The following is a 16,417-nucleotide window of genomic DNA, read 5'->3' as shown; positions in this document are numbered from 1 at the left end:
ATCCTGGGCCGAGCGAGCGGAAGTTCCAATAGAACTGATATGTAAGGCCGCAACCTGGGCTTCTCCTACTACATTCTATAATCACTATAGATTGGATTTGTCTTCTTCATCTGACCTGTCCTTTGGTAGATCAGTTCTTAACACTGTGATCCCTCCCAAATGACTATCTCTGAAAGTCTCTCAAGTGGGTGCTGTCGTGGCGAAGAGAAAACACCGGATTACGTACCGGTAATGCTCTTTTATAGAGCCACGACAGCACCCCTTTACTTCCCACCCTATTAAGTTATTTTTATAAAAGCACGATTAAGGGTGTTTTTTGGTTCTTGTAGTTAGCCATACTAAGTTAACTAATGATAAATGATGAAATCAAATTGCCTACTAAATCTGGTGGGCGGTTCCTCACAATCTCTGTAACCCAACTGTGGGAGCGAGGGGGACCGCCCCTTTTATCTCTCCATAGGGTTTCCTGTTCCTAGGGGCGGATCCCCTCTCTCAAGTGGGTGCTGTCGTGGCTCTATAAAAGAGCATTACCGGTACGTAATCCGGTGTTTTGTTGTCACAAACATATCGAACGTTGATCGCAAAATAGTTCACTCTGTGACGTGTGCAGGTATCCATTTTAAGAAACGCAAAGCGTCTCTTGAGTCTTTTCAAGATCTTCCTTTTGGTTAAGGCCTTCTTCAATAACTAATTTTCTAATACTTTCTATTTCCAGAGAAACGCCAAGTTTGTGGGCCATTTCTCCATTATGTGCTGTAGTAAAAGCTGGTCATGCAAATAATGATGTTACACTGTCCTTCACAACAAGCTCGATGAGCTGTCTTTTAACCCCTTCACCCCCGGAGCTTTTTCCGTTTTCGTTTTTCGCTCCCCTCCTTCCCAGAGCCATAACTTTTTTATTTTTCCGTAAATTTGGCCATGTGAGGGCTTATTTTTTGCGGGACGAGTTGTACTTTTGAACGACATCATTGGTTTTAGCATGTCGTGTACTAGAAAACGGGAAAAAAATTCCAAGTGCAGTGAAATTGCAAAAAAAGTGCAATCCCACACTTGTTTTTTGCTTGCCTATTTTGCTAGGTTCACTAAATGCTAAAACTGACCTGCCATTATGATTCTCCAGGTCACTACGAGTTCATAGACACCTAACATAACTAGGTTATTTTTCACCTAAGTGGTGAAAAAAAATTCCAAACTTTGCAAAAAACAAAACAAAACAAAATTTGCGCCATTTTCCGATACTCGTAGCGTCTCCATTTTTCGTGATCTGGGGTCAGGTGAGGGCTTATTTTTTGCGTGCCGAGCTGGCGTTTTTAATGATAGCATTTTGGTGTAGATACGTTCTTTTGATCGCCCGTTATTGCATTTTAATGCAATGTTGTGGCGACCAAAAAAACGTAAATCTGGCGTTTCGAATTTTTTTCTCATTACGCCATTTAGCGATCAGGTTAATGCTTTTTTTTTATTGATAGATCGGGCGATTCTGAACGCGGCGATACCAAATATGTGTAGGTTGGGGTTTTTTTTTATTGATTTATTTTGATTGGGGCGAAAGGGGGGTGATTTAAACTTTTATATTTTTTTTTTTTTTCACATTTTTAAAAACTTTTTTTTTTTTACTTTTGCCATGCTTCTATAGCCTCCATGGGAGGCTAGAAGCAGGCACAGCCCGATGGGTCTGCTACATAACAGCGATCATCAGATCGCTGTTATGTAGCTAAAATGCAGGTGTGCTGTGAGCGCCGACCACAGGGTGGCGCTCACAGCCACCGGCAATCAGTAACCATAGAGGTCTCAAGGACCTCTATGGTTACAATGGAGGAGCATCGCCGACCCCCGATCATGTGACGGGGGTCGGCGATGCGCTCATATCCGGCCGCACGGCCGGATGCGGTAGTTAAATGCCGCTGTCTGCGTTTGACAGCGGCATTTAACTAGTTAATAGCGGCGGGTGATCACGATTTCACCCGCCGCTATTGCGCGCACATGTCAGCTGTAAAAAACAGCTGACATGTCGCTTCTTTGATGTGCGCTCACCGCCGGAGCGCACATCAAAGCGGGGGTCCCGACATGTGACGTACTATTCCGTCACATGTCGGGAAGGGGTTAAACACATCTGCTGTCAGTTACAGTAACTTTGTCACTGACAAAATATCTTTTAACTGATGTTTGAGACGTTCTTTCCTCCTTTGCCTGGCGGGAATTGCTGGTTTCTTGGTGCTGCTGTGGTCTTTTTCACAGCTTCGTAAACTTCTGGGTGGCAGCGTTGTAAATGTCTTTTTAGATTGAAAGCTCTTGAAGGAGCATTTTTACCACTGCCTGAGCATGCACTAATTTTGGCATCACAGCATTTGTTTTCATCTTGGTCACTTATACAGTGACACACAAAATGTTTTTTTTTTATCTTGAGTCACTGTGAAATGCTCAAATACAGCTGGCTTCATAAGATTCTTCTTAGACATTGTAATTATGTAAATTCGCTCTCAATAAATTTTGTCCTGTAAAAAAAAAAAAAAAAGGTACCGTATATACTCGAGTATAAGCCGACCCGATTATAAGCCGACCCCCCTAATTTTAGCCACAAAAAAACTGGGAAAACGTATTGACTCGAGTATAAGCCTAGGGTGGGAAATGCAGCAGCTACCGGTAAATGTCAAAAATACAAATAGATACCAATAAAAGTAAAATTAATTGAGACATCAGTAGGTTAAGTAATTTTGAATATCCATATTGAATCAGGAGCCCCATATAATGCTCCATACAGTTCATGATGGGCCCCATAAGATGCTCCATATTAAAATATACCCCATATAATGCTGCACAAAGGTTAATAATGGCCCCATAAGATGCTCCATAGAAACATTTGCCCCATACAATGCTGCATAAAGGTTGATGGCCCCATAAGATGCTCCACACATTATGGCCCCATAAGATGCTCCACATATTATGGCCCCATAAGATGCTCCATACATTATGGCCCCATGAGATGCTCCATACATTATGGCACCATAAGATGCTCCACATATTATGGCCCCATAAGATGCTCCATACATTGTGGCCCCATGAGATGCTCCATACATTGTGGCCCCATAAGATGCTCCACACATTATGGCCCCATAAGATGCTCCACACATTATGGCCCCATAAGATGCTCCACACATTATGGCCCCATAAGATGCTCCACACATTATGGCCCCATAAGATGCTCCACACATTATGGCCCCATAAGATGCTCCACACATTATGGCCCCATAAGATGCTCCATACATTATGGCTCCATAAGATGCTCCATACATTGTGGCCCCATGAGATGCTCCACACATTATGGCCCCATGAGATGCTCCACACATTATGGCCCCATGAGATGCTCCATACATTGTGGCCCCATGAGATGCTCCACACATTATGGCCCCATAAGATGCTCCACACATTATGGCCCCATAAGATGCTTCACACATTATGGCCCCATAAGATGCTCCACACATTATGGCCCCATAAGATGCTCCACACATTATGGCCCCATAAGATGCTCCACACATTATGGCCCCATAAGATGCTCCACACATTATGGCCCCATAAGATGCTCCACACATTATGGCCCCATAAGATGCTCCACACATTATGGCCCCATAAGATGCTCCACACATTATGGCCCCATAAGATGCTCCACACATTATGGCCCCATAAGATGCTCCACACATTATGGCCCCATAAGATGCTCCACACATTATGGCCCCATAAGATGCTCCACACATTATGGCCCCATAAGATGCTCCACACATTATGGCCCCATAAGATGCTCCACACATTATGGCCCCATAAGATGCTCCACACATTATGGCCCCATAAGATGCTCCACACATTATGGCCCCATAAGATGCTCCACACATTATGGCCCCATAAGATGCTCCACACATTATGGCCCCATAAGATGCTCCACACATTATGGCCCCATAAGATGCTCCACACATTATGGCTCCATAAGATGCTCAAAACATTATTCCCCATAAGATGCTCCATACATTGTTGCCCCATGAGATGCTCCATACATTATGGCCCCATAAGATGCTCCACACATTATGGCCCCATAAGATGCTCCACACATTATGGCCCCATAAGATGCTCCGCACATTAGGGGCCCCATGAGATGCTCCACACATTGTGGCGCCATGAGATGCTCCATACAGTGTGGCCCCATGAGATGCCCCACACATTGTGGCCCCATGAGATGCCCCACACATTGTGGCCCCATGAGATGCTCCACACATTGTGGCCCCATGAGATGCTCCACTCATTGTGGCCCCATGAGATGCTCCACTCATTGTGGCCCCATGAGATGCTCCACTCATTGTGGCCCCATGAGATGCTCCACTCATTGTGGCCCCATGAGATGCTCCACTCATTGTGGCCCCATGAGATGCTCCACTCATTGTGGCCCCATGAGATGCTCCACTCATTGTGGCCCCATGAGATGCTCCACTCATTGTGGCCCCATGAGATGCTCCACTCATTGTGGCCCCATGAGATGCTCCACTCATTGTGGCCCCATGAGATGATCCACTCATTGTGGCCCCATGAGATGCTCCACTCATTGTGGCCCCATGAGATGAAAAATCACATACTCACCTCTCTTCGCTCAGGCCCCCGGCATTTGCGATAGTCACCTTCCTCGTTCCATCGCTGTGTGCTGCTCTGTCTTCCATCCTCCGCACTGACTGTTCAGGCAGAAGGCGGCGCGCACACACTAATCGCTTCATCGCGCCCTCTGACCTGAACAGTCACAGCCAGAGGGCGGAAGACAGCAGCGCGCAGCGATGGAACGAGGAAGGTGAACATTGCGCAATGCTCACCTCCCCGATATACTCACCTGCTCCCGGCATGGTCCCTGGCAGCATCTCACTGTCAGATGGTCTCCGGGAGCCGGCGGCATCTTCCTATGTTCAGCGGTCACGTACTGCTCATTACAGTAATGAATATGCGTGCATATTTATTACTTTAATCAGTGGTACCACGTGACCGCTGAACACAGGAAGAGCTGCCTGGAGACCATGGGACATGCAGGGACCGCGCCAGGAGCAGGTGAGTATGTGACAGCCGCCCTCCCCCTCACCCGCCGACACTGACTCAAGTATAAGCCGAGAGGGTCACTTTCAGCCCAAAAAAGTGGGCTGAAAATCTCGGCTTATACTCGAGTATATACAGTATATTGTAATTCTTGCAAGAATAGGGAATCATGCACTGTATAATTTAGGACAGAAATAAAACAATTTTTGCATACATCAATAGGACAGATAAGGCTACGTTCACATTTGCGTTGTGCGCCACAGCGTCGGCGGCACAACGCAAACAAAAACGCAGCAAAACGCATGCAAAACGCTGCGTTTTGCGACGCATGCGTCCTTTTTTTGGTTGATTTTGGACGCAGCAAAAATGCAACTTGCTGCGTCCTCTGCGCCCGGACGCGTGCGCCGCAGTGACGCATGCGTCGCAAAACGCAAGTGCAACGCATGTCCATGCGCCCCCATGTTAAATATAGGGGCGCATGATGCATGCGGCGACGCTGCGGCGCCGACCGCAAATGTGAACATAGACTAAGTCTAAAGTTTGTAAAATATGTTGTTAGATAGCTTTACTCTGAACAAGCTTGTCTCAGAGTACAGCTCACTAAATTCTTCACATCATATTTCTTCAGTCTATGAAGAGGGGAGGAGGAAGGGAGCATATTTGTGCTGAATCGTATTCCAGAACAAACACAAAAATATATATGTTCTCCTCAATCCTGTTACTGTATTTCTGAATTTGAGATGTTAGAAAACCATTTTTCCCCTTATATACACTATACATAGAATATGTCATCAGAGCATCTAATTTCTCCAAACATGAGCTAAGAGGAAAAACTAACTAAAACATCAAGAATAGAGACAACCTATTTAGTGTACTATTGATATATACACAGTTTTTTGAAAGTTATGCTTTAAGAAATAGTTACCTTCCTTAATCCTGCAGAAGTTCTGAGATAAATGTAGGCTTTCCTTCCCTGTGTTTTATTTTTTTCCCCCTTAGTCTGGGTTCACATTACTTCCAAGCAGTCTGTTAGACGGACTGCGTTACACCGCGGCATAACGCAGTGTAACGCAGTCCGTTAATGCTGCCATTAATCTCTATTTCGGGCGCATCGCTAGCGATGTGCCGTCATCGAGTGATGGACCCAGAGACGAGGGCTGCAGCGTTTCCGAGTCTGTCACCGCTAGCACAGATAGAGCTAGCAGATGCTCTATCTGCGTTAGCACGATGACATGTCGGCACTTGCGTTAACGCAGCCCATTTAACGCATGTGTTGAACGGGCTGCTGTTAACGCAATGTGAACCTGGCCTTATCTGTAGAGGAGGAGCTTCACTACTTATGAACATGGACTGCAGCACAGATTCATCTCAGCTAAAAGTCTAGACCTTAGATCAGGAATAGCACAGACATTTTATAACTTTCCGAAATTCTTATGAAAAAAATATTCCCCACAAACTGCATTGAACTACTGTACCCAATTTATTATGTATTTTAGGAGTTGGTCCATTTTATACCGACTCCACGAAAATGGGCTCCGACTCCACAGCCCTGGAAAATACAGTATTGTATTGTCTTATTTAATCTTTTTTTTTTATCTTGTGTTTTTTCTTTTCCTTAACCTCTGCTGTCAGTCATGTTTATAACTACTGTACCAGTGTACACCAGTCTAACCAGGCACGTGGTGCTGGAGTACCACCATCAAAATCCAAGAAAGGCCAGACCCCAGGAGGAGCCCAGTTTGTGGGACTTGAACTTTACAAAAGGCTAAAAGAGTTTTTGAAAAGTTATTTGACAAACCTCTTAAAGGTAAGCGCTTTCATGTTACATTCAGTATTCCGTCGCATAAAAAGTTGGGTAAAAGTTTTGGGACTTTTTGAAGCTTTTCCGCAGCTTTTATGAATTGACTCCAAAGTTTTACAATCTGCTTGGATGTATATTGACCTATAATTTCCTCCGTTTTCAGGATGGTGAAGATTTAATGGATGAGAGTGTTCTTAAGTTTTACACACAGCAATGGGAGGACTATCGGTTTTCTAGTAAAGTTTTAAATGGGATCTGTGCATATCTCAACCGGCATTGGGTTCGTCGTGAATGCGATGAAGGCCGGAAAGGAATATATGAAATTTACTCGGTAAGAGTCAGAGTTTGTAAAACTTACAGAAAGCCCAGTTACCAGGTCCTGTCCGTACAGCGCCGGAGCATTATTGGTACTATTGAAGTAGCATCTGATTTTATTGTTTATTTTTCCTCTCAGCTTGCCTTAGTCACCTGGAGAGATTGCCTCTTCCGGCCCTTGAATAAACAGGTAATTACAGTAGGCTTTTTTTTTTTTTCATTATTAAAAAAAAAAGTTTTACTATATTGTTTACAATCTCTGTGCAGCATTGAGCTTTAGGATTTTTTTATGGAAATGTTTCTTTTAAATCTTAGAGGGGTTGTCCACTACTCGGACAACCCCTTCTTAGTCACTGTCACCTCTTTTTATCCTGTCTGTACATTAAGTGAATTTGATAAGCTGCAATACCAGGCATAAATACTATAATTTTGTGCAGCTAAAAAACACACCGTGTGCACACATCCCAATTGTTGTTGTTCAATAGAGGTGGGGTAAAATACACACGGTATAGGGAATCTGTTGGATGTTTTGTCTGCTGCAGATCTACCACTTCTCCGATTGCTGAGCTCTGTATTCTCCCACCACTAGTTGGCAGTTTTCTGTATACACTGTGCATAGAAGGGAAGATGCCAACTAGTGCTGGGGCGAGGTTATCAAGAGCTCATGAACTTGTCCTCTAGTGATTGAAACAGTGATTTTACCAAAACTGCAGCAATCAGCCCAGTAAGTGATACATCACTGGAATCATGGTCTGAAATTGGTGACACAAACCTGGCAACTGATTAACCCTACTACAACATATGACATACATTTACGTCTTGTGTCCCTGACTTTGATGCAGGCTTTAATCAGCCGTAATCTGCCTCTAACAGCCGTGAGTAAAGCAGCACTTCGCCCTCAACTGTTAAACGCTGCTGTCAATCTTTGACGGTGGCATTTAACGGGGGGGGTGCCCTTCCCTGACGTGATTGCGGGCGCCAGTGGGTTGCATGACAGGAGACCATGATTTTCACTTTACATAGCATTGTTGATGCCCTGTTTAGTACAAGCAATCTGACGATTTCAGCTTCAAGTCCCCTTAGGGGACTACTAAATACAGCAGTGAAAAAATACGGTAAATGTTAAACTCTTCCCCCCTTTTGCCCTATTACAAATATAGAAATTGATAAAACAAATACACGTTATCTCTGCGTTCGTAAAAGTCCGATCTGTCAAAGTAGAAAATTAATCCGCTTGGCAAGCTGCATAATGAGAAAAAAAATTAAAATGCCCAAATTACGTCATTTGGCCTCTGCAACTTTGCAATAAGAAGCGATCAAAACCTCATATGTACCCCGAAGTGGTATCTGTAAAAACGTCCTCTTTGGCTGCAAAAAATAAGCCCTCCTACAGCCCCATATCCCGGATCTCAGAAAGAAGCGACACAAGACAAATAATTTTAATGTATACATGCATACAGACTTGGTATCTGCGTAATATGCTGACCTGAAGAATCCTATTGCAAGATCAGTTTTACCATACAGTGAACATAGTAAATAAAATGGTGGAATTGCACTTTTTTGCACTTTCCTGTGCATCACATGATAAAATAAATGGTGTCGTTCAAAAGTGCAACTTGTCCTGCAAAAATCATTTTTAGTGGTCTGGACATATACAGTAGTAAAAGAAATGGATGATCTTTGACTGTACGAAAAGTTGAGCAGCCTGTGCTCCTGAGGACTGACGGTTCAGACCAGCAGCATGACTGACCTGCTTTCTGAGTATTCTCCCAGGTTACTAGCAGTCAGTATTGTCCCAGCAGCATGGAAGAAGTGCATATGGACTAAGGATGGCCAGTTTCATCATTCCTTGCCTAGGAGACCGTCCACCTCTGAGGTGGCAGATAACATTTGACGACAAGGATTTTTTTTTAACGTACATTGCAACTTTGCTTGGTTTTACAATCACTTAACAATTTTAACCTCTAAATAAGAGAAGACAAATCCCTTTTAATGAACGATCAGATATTTGTCCTGATAATAAAATTGTGTTTGACTATTTAGGTGACAAATGCAGTACTGAAACTAATTGAAAAGGAGCGCAATGGAGAAACGATTAACACCAGGCTCATAAGTGGGGTTGTACAGTCTTATGGTAAGTGCACTCTTCAGAGAACGGATTTGTTGCACCTTTCTAACTACAATCTTAATTCACACAGCACCAGGAAATTGCACTGTCTCTTCAAAAATGAGAACTGATGGAAAGCAGAGATAGTTATATGAAAAAGTTTGGGCACCCCTATTAATCTTAAGCCTAATGTTGTATAAAAATTGTTTTTTTGCAACAGCTATTTCAGTTTCATATATCTAATAACTGTTGGACACAGTAATGTTTCTGCCTTGAAATGAGGTTTATTGTACTAACAGAAAATGTGCAATCTGCATTCAAACAAAATTTGACAGGTGCATAAGTATGGGCACCCTTATCATTTTCTTGTTTTAAATACTCCTACCTACTTTTTACTGACTTACTAAAGCACTTTTTTTGGTTTTGTATCCTCATTGAGCTTTGAACTTCACAGCCAGGTGTATGCAATCATGAGAAAAGCTACTTAAAGTGGCCACTTTCAAGTTGTTCTCCTGTTTGAATCTCCTCTGAATAGTGGCATCATGGGCTCCTCAAAACAACTGTCAAATGATCTGAAAACAAAGATTATTCAACATAGTTGTTCAGGGGAAGGATACAAAAAGCTGTCTCAGAGATTTAACCTGTCAATTTCCACTGCGAGGAACATAGTAAGGAAATGGAAGAACACAGGTACAGTTCTTGTTAAGGCCAGAAGTGGCAGGCCAAGAAAAACATCAGAAAGGCAGAGAAGAAGAATGGTGAGATCAGTCAAGGACAATCCTCAGACACCTCCAGAGAGCTGCAGCATCAACTTGCTGCAGATGGTGTCACTGTGCATCGGTCAACTATACAACGCACTTTGCACAAGGAGAAGCTGTATGGGAGAGTGATGCGAAAGAAGCCGTTTCTGCAAGCACGCCACAAACCGAGTCGGCTGAGGTATGCAAAAGCACATTTGGAGAAGCCAATTTCTTTTTGGAAGAAGGTCCTGTGGACTGATGAAACCAAGATTGAGTTGTTTGGTCATACAAAAAGGCGTTATGCATGGCGGCAAAAAAACACAGCATTGCAAGAAAAACACTTGCTACCCACAGTAAAATTTGGTGGAGGTTCCATCATGCTTTGGGGCTGTGTGGCCAATGCCGGCACACCGGGAATCTTGTTAAAGTTGAGGGACGCATGGATTCCTCTCAGTATCAGCAGATTCTTAACAATAATGTTCATGAATCAGTGACAAAGTTGAAGTTACGCAGGGGATGGATCTTTCAGCAAGACAATGATCCAAAACACCGCTCCATATCTACTCAGGCATTCATGCAGAGGAACAATTACACTGTTCTGGAATGGCCATCCCAGTCCCCAGACCTGATTATCATTGAACATCTGTGGGATCATTTGAAGAGGGCTGTCCATGCTCGGCGACCATCAAACTTGACTGAACTGGAATTGTTTTGTAAAGAGGAATGGTCAAAAATACCTTCATCCAGGATCCAGGAACTCATTAAAAGCTACAGGAAGCGACTAGAGGCTGTTATTTTTGCAAAAGGAGGATCTACTAAATATTAATGTCACTTTTCTGGTGAGGTGCCCATACTTATGCACCTGTCAAATTTTGTTTGAATGCAGATTGCACATTTTCTGTTAGTACAATAGACCTCATTTCAAGGCAGAAACATTACTGTGTCCAACAGTTATTAGATATATGAAACTGAAATAGCTGTTGCAAAAAAACAATTTTTATTAAACATTAAGCTTAAGATTAATAGGGGTGCCCAAACTTTTTCATATAACTATACCATGTGATAAGAATCATATTATAGCTTTGAGAATTTTGTTTGCTTTGTGTCCTTGAGTTTTAAGTCATTAAGTTTTGGGAAAAATTGAAACACATTTATGGATCCATGTACTTTGTTTTGGACTTAAGTTGCACTTTTAAGCAAGAAAAAAATCTTGCTAAAAAGTGTGTGCGTCTTATAGTCTGGAGGCAGCTTAGCGCGATCAAGGATAAAGCTGACAGGGCAAACTCCCCAATTCCTGAGAACTGTGCTCTCCTGCTGACACTGATCAATCTGATCTGTGCAATGCAAGAGAGGAAGCTACATGGACCTGCACTGATGTAGCACGACCTGAATAGCTGGAAGGCCATTCAGATCATGTGATCAGTCACCTGTCTGCAAGAACTTCCACCCGTAGTAATGTATATAGTATGTATGTTTTGATGTAGCTGAGCAGAATGTGTTGTTGTGGAACTGTGTGTGGTGTTTTGATGATGTAGCTGAGCTGTGTGTATGTAACAAAGCTGAGTATGCATGTATGGTGCATTGCAGAATGTACACAGTGTGCATACTGTGAAGCTATATCTGTACAATGCATATGCTGTGGAGAAACACAACAGATCTACTACCTCCCTGTTCTACCCTAGTGCATTAAATTAGTGATATTGACCCCTCCTGGTCATTACACCGCCAAGGAAAATTTAATTAGTAGGAAATGTTTTTCTGTTTTCTGCTGTTTAAACCTGAGGTGTGTCTTAGTTAACAAAAAGTGAAGTCATGCTGGCTAATGACACAGACCCTTATCTGCAAATAAAGAATAGCTTTTATTCTTAGAGGAAATGTTTCTGCTTTATATTTTGCTGACACTTCACATGCCTAAGGATAGATGGGTGGTACGGGTCTTGAGACCACTGCCTATTGCCAGAAAACCAGCGGAGAAGTGTGCAGCTTGGGAGGGCAGGAGCATGCACAAAATGGGGACGTTTGTGACTTTCGGGTGTATCCATACTCCGCCCTGTACACGCTCAGGCAGGAACTACGTGCCCCTGTCCCCCGTGCTGCACACGTCTGTGTTTTTGAGAAATTGTTGGGGTGTTTAAGATCCATACCACCACATATCTGCAGTCTTGTGACGTGCCTGGAAAGTAATGTGTGTGTGTGTAGGCATAAGGGGCCTTCAGACTGTAGACTGATCTGGGCATTGCATACTGACAATTTTATCCTCGTAGAAGGTGAACGTCCACGTTGATCCCAGCACAGTAGTTATTGGTGAATGTGAACATTGTGCCTGAAGGCTACTTGGTACCGCGCTTACTAGGAGCCATGGCCGACACTGTCCGTTATATATTTGCAGTTGAGCTGGGCTTGAATGAAGATGATGCGTTTGCCAAAGGCCCAACGTTGACCGTGTACAAAGAGTCTTTTGAGTCCCAGTTTTTGGCCGACACAGAGAGGTTCTACACAAGGGAGAGCACAGAGTTTCTACAGCAGAACCCAGTCACAGAATACATGAAGAAGGTGAGTGCAGTGCTGGCAGGGTTTGCACGGCTGCTTTTCTCATCTGCTCTAGCAGACAGCTTCCATTAACCCCCTCCTGCCTGCTTTGCTGTTTCTTCCCCTAAAGAAAGTGAGCTGCTATACACTGTAGTCAGTATTTGCTTCTGAGATGTGGGCAGTTACCTTAATCCTACCAGCCCTGATATAAGAAGCAACTCTAAATTTCCCTTCTGTTTAATATTAATTCTTTAGTTTGCATCTTATTGCCAAGGTTACCAGCCACTTCAGACATCGTCCATTTCCCAAGCATGAGATGTGTGCTTGCAAGGCGTTTGGTATACAACTTGCAGGCTCCGCTCTGGCAGGGTCGGTGTATACGGTGGCCTCCGTTCCCTGTGCTCCTGAATCTGCAGAGGCAGCACTACCTAGTAGCATGGCGGAGCACACAGACCCAAGACAGTGGCTCAATCCTCCCATCACCTGGACTGTCAGGAGCGCAGCGCCCCCTCGCAAGCAGGGAGCCGTGAGTTAGGAGAACGCTGCGCTCCTGAACATTGAAAGTGAGACCACTCAATGAAATGTCCACACTCTCACAATCTCTTAACATGAGACTTTCTAGTTATATGCATAAATGTATCTGCACTTATCAATGTTGTTTTGTTTTGCAAAATAGAAGAAATTTTCGTTGTAATCACACCTGATTATGACTGACAGATGGGGACTTGTACTTATTTTTTTTTTTCCTTACTGACCCATAGGCTGAGGCCCGGCTTCTGGAGGAGCAGAGGCGGGTGCAGGTGTACCTTCACGAGAGCACACAGGATGAGCTAGCACGGAAATGTGAACAAGTTCTGATTGAGAAACATCTGGAGATTTTCCACACGGAGTTCCAGAATTTACTAGATGCAGATAAGAATGAAGGTGATTAAATTCTTATTGGTTATGTAATAAAAGGTCATGCTCGCCAGTGCGCGTCATCTCCATAGTATATCAGGCGGTAGCGTAACTCCTGCTACGCCTTATTCATGAAGTGACAGGATGACGTTGGGAGAACTAGGTGGTGAGCTAGTATTCTGATGCCCAAAAAGTATTGGCGCAACTAAAGCAGTGATATCTCTCTACCCCCAAATTTCAGAACAAGTGAGAGTATGACAGCCCACATTATCAATTACTAATTACTTGGAGTTGTGCACTCGTTGAGACTGACAAAATAAGTATTTTGAGCTCCAAGATATTTTTTAGCTTTATTTATAAGGTATAATGACTGTGATCGGACTAGGAGATTTTCCCACCTGAACCATTAACTGTATAGAAAGCGAAGAACAACGCCTGGGACTCCAGATTCTCATTTTTCAGCTGCCCATTTTCTTTTTTCCTCCTACATTGTAGCTTTTCTCCTACAGTGTATAAGTAGTTAATGCCCTGTTCTGGGGTAAATGACTGATGAACAATTTGTCTTGCAGATTTGGGGCGAATGTACAATCTTGTATCAAGAATTCAAGATGGCTTGGGAGAACTGAAAAAGCTTTTAGAAACACATATCCACAATCAGGGACTTGCGGCCATAGAGAAATGTGGGGAAGCAGCACAAAATGCAAGTATTGGACTCTGAGCTGTAGTTTCCTTGTAGCCTTCTAAAGGCCTGCTGTGGTCCGCCGACTAAATCCCAATGCATCAAAAGTTCCTCCTAGACAACGCCCTGTGGATGGGCTCCTTTTCTGAATGTTAACATTTTAAAGGACCGGTCTGTTTCTATTCCTTGAACGTTTGTTTGGTTGCCTAACCCCTTCCCGCATTAGGATGTGACTTAACATCCTGGTAAGGCGTCCGCATGCGTGGCGGGGGCTCAGGAGCCGAGCGCTCCCCTTTGTTAAATCTGAATTTTTATTTTTTTTTTCCTCTTTATCCAGGATCCGAAAATGTATGTACAGACAGTTTTGGATGTCCATAAGAAATATAATGCACTAGTTATGTCTGCTTTTAACAATGATGCTGGATTTGTGGCAGCACTAGATAAGGTAGGTGTGTGTGTATATATTAGTTGTATCTGCACTGTTAGGCTCATGCAGCCTTGGATTGTTCATCACATGAATCTTTTTTTTTTTTAATCGTTTTTAGGCTTGTGGCCGATTTATAAATAACAACGCTGTGACAAAAATGGCCCAGTCTTCCAGCAAATCTCCAGAGCTGCTTGCCCGTTATTGTGATTCACTACTGAAGAAGAGGTGAGTATGAGAAGACATGTAGTAATGCCATGTGCGCTTAGGAGCGCGTTCTCACTGCCCAATTGCTTCTTCATGTGTTCTTCATACAATATTCTGTCTTTTATCACAGCTCTAAGAACCCAGAAGAGGCAGAATTGGAAGACACTCTCAATCAAGTTGTAAGTCTCTTTTCTATGCGCACACTGCAGCTACATATCCACATTAGATGTTGTGTACTATGCGCCCACGTTCAGTATTTGGTCAGTATTTTACCTCCGTGTTTGTAAGCCAAAACCAGGAGTGGAGCAATCGGATGAAGAAGTATAGTAGAAACACGTCACCACTTCTGTATTTATCACCCACTTCTGGTTTTGGCTTACACATACTGATGTAAAAACTTGCCAAATGTGCATGTGGCTTTACGCAGATTTTGGAAAACCGCTAACTGTCTTGACTCCACCCCCATCCCTCATGTTCATGTATGTTCAACAAGTGGAGAAAGCCGCTTTTGCATGACTGCTAAAACAAACTCCCTGTGCCTTAGCTATGGGTGCCCCTATACACCTTGTGGTCTGAGATCAGTGGGTTCAGCCAACTTTTAATGCCCCACTTGTCCTTTTTAGAAAATGCAGTGTTTTTTAAGCCAGCAAGCTTCCCTGCTTGTAAATTTTACATTGGCTTTAATTGTTTTTGTGCTTTTTTTATCTTTCTAAAATCTGAAGCTGCTTGAAGATTTGAAGCTCTTTTCTTTTTACAGATGGTGGTTTTCAAATATATTGAAGATAAGGACGTGTTTCAGAAATTCTATGCAAAGATGCTTGCAAAGCGACTCGTTCATCAAAACAGTGCAAGCGACGATGCAGAAGCGAGCATGATATCCAAACTTAAGGTAAAAAATGGCGCTCAGTATCTTAGTGGCTCCCCATCACTGCCAAGGCAATAGTGCCAGACGTGTACTGTATTTGTCGTACTATAAGACTCGCCTAGGTATTGGAGAGGGAAATTAGAAAAAAAAATTGAAGGAAAAATTGTGGTTAATTCTGTACTTAATATCCCCTATCATGGTATAAATGGCCCCCTCATCCCTAGCCTGGTGTGCATGGCCCCCTCATCCCTATCCTGGTGTGCATGGCCCCCTCATCCCTATCTTCGTGTGCATGGCCCCCTCATCCCTATCCTGGTGTGCATGACCCCTCATCCCTAGCCTGGTGTGCATGGCCCCCTCATCCCTATCCTGGTGTGCATGGCCCCCTCATCCCTATCCTGGTGTGCATGGCCCCCTCATCCCTATCCTGGTGTGCATGGCCCCCTCATCCCTATCCTGGTGTGCATGGTCCCCTCATCCCTATCCTGGTGTGCATGGCCCCCTCATCCCTATCCTGGTGTGCATGGCCCCCTCATCCCTATCCTGGTGTGCATGGCCCCCTCATCCCTATCCTGGTGTGCATGGCCCCCTCATCCCTATCCTGGTGTGCATGGCCCCCTCATCCCTATCCTGGTGTGCATGGCCCCCTCATCCCTATCCTGGTATGCATGGCTCCCTCATCCCTATCCTGGTGTGCATGGCCCCCTCCTCCCTATCCTGATGTGCATGGCCCCCTCCTCCCTATCCTGGTGTGCATATGGCCCCCTCATCCCTATCCTGGTGTGCATATGG

The 16,417-nt window shown here is 43.9% G+C and overlaps 1 protein-coding gene across 12 annotated transcripts in view; it reads left to right on the top strand.

The window, feature by feature from the left end:
- Positions 1–16,417, top strand: part of CUL1 (cullin 1) — a 121,207-nt gene that overhangs the window by 82,829 nt on the left and 21,961 nt on the right. For all 12 annotated transcript variants that reach the window (XM_077269122.1, XM_077269124.1, XM_077269127.1 and 9 more), the window contains 11 exons: positions 6,694–6,868; positions 7,026–7,193; positions 7,317–7,367; positions 9,221–9,311; positions 12,414–12,577; positions 13,315–13,477; positions 14,020–14,150; positions 14,467–14,574; positions 14,675–14,781; positions 14,891–14,939; positions 15,518–15,649. In XM_077269122.1, coding sequence (XP_077125237.1) covers positions 6,694–6,868; positions 7,026–7,193; positions 7,317–7,367; positions 9,221–9,311; positions 12,414–12,577; positions 13,315–13,477; positions 14,020–14,150; positions 14,467–14,574; positions 14,675–14,781; positions 14,891–14,939; positions 15,518–15,649 — 1,339 coding nt within the window. The remainder of the gene's footprint in view (positions 1–6,693; positions 6,869–7,025; positions 7,194–7,316; positions 7,368–9,220; positions 9,312–12,413; positions 12,578–13,314; positions 13,478–14,019; positions 14,151–14,466; positions 14,575–14,674; positions 14,782–14,890; positions 14,940–15,517; positions 15,650–16,417) is intronic.

This window comes from Ranitomeya variabilis, chromosome 6, assembly GCF_051348905.1.
Source record: "Ranitomeya variabilis isolate aRanVar5 chromosome 6, aRanVar5.hap1, whole genome shotgun sequence".
Classification (NCBI taxonomy): Eukaryota; Metazoa; Chordata; class Amphibia; order Anura; family Dendrobatidae; genus Ranitomeya; species Ranitomeya variabilis.
This window is presented reverse-complemented; position numbering and strand designations above follow the sequence as displayed.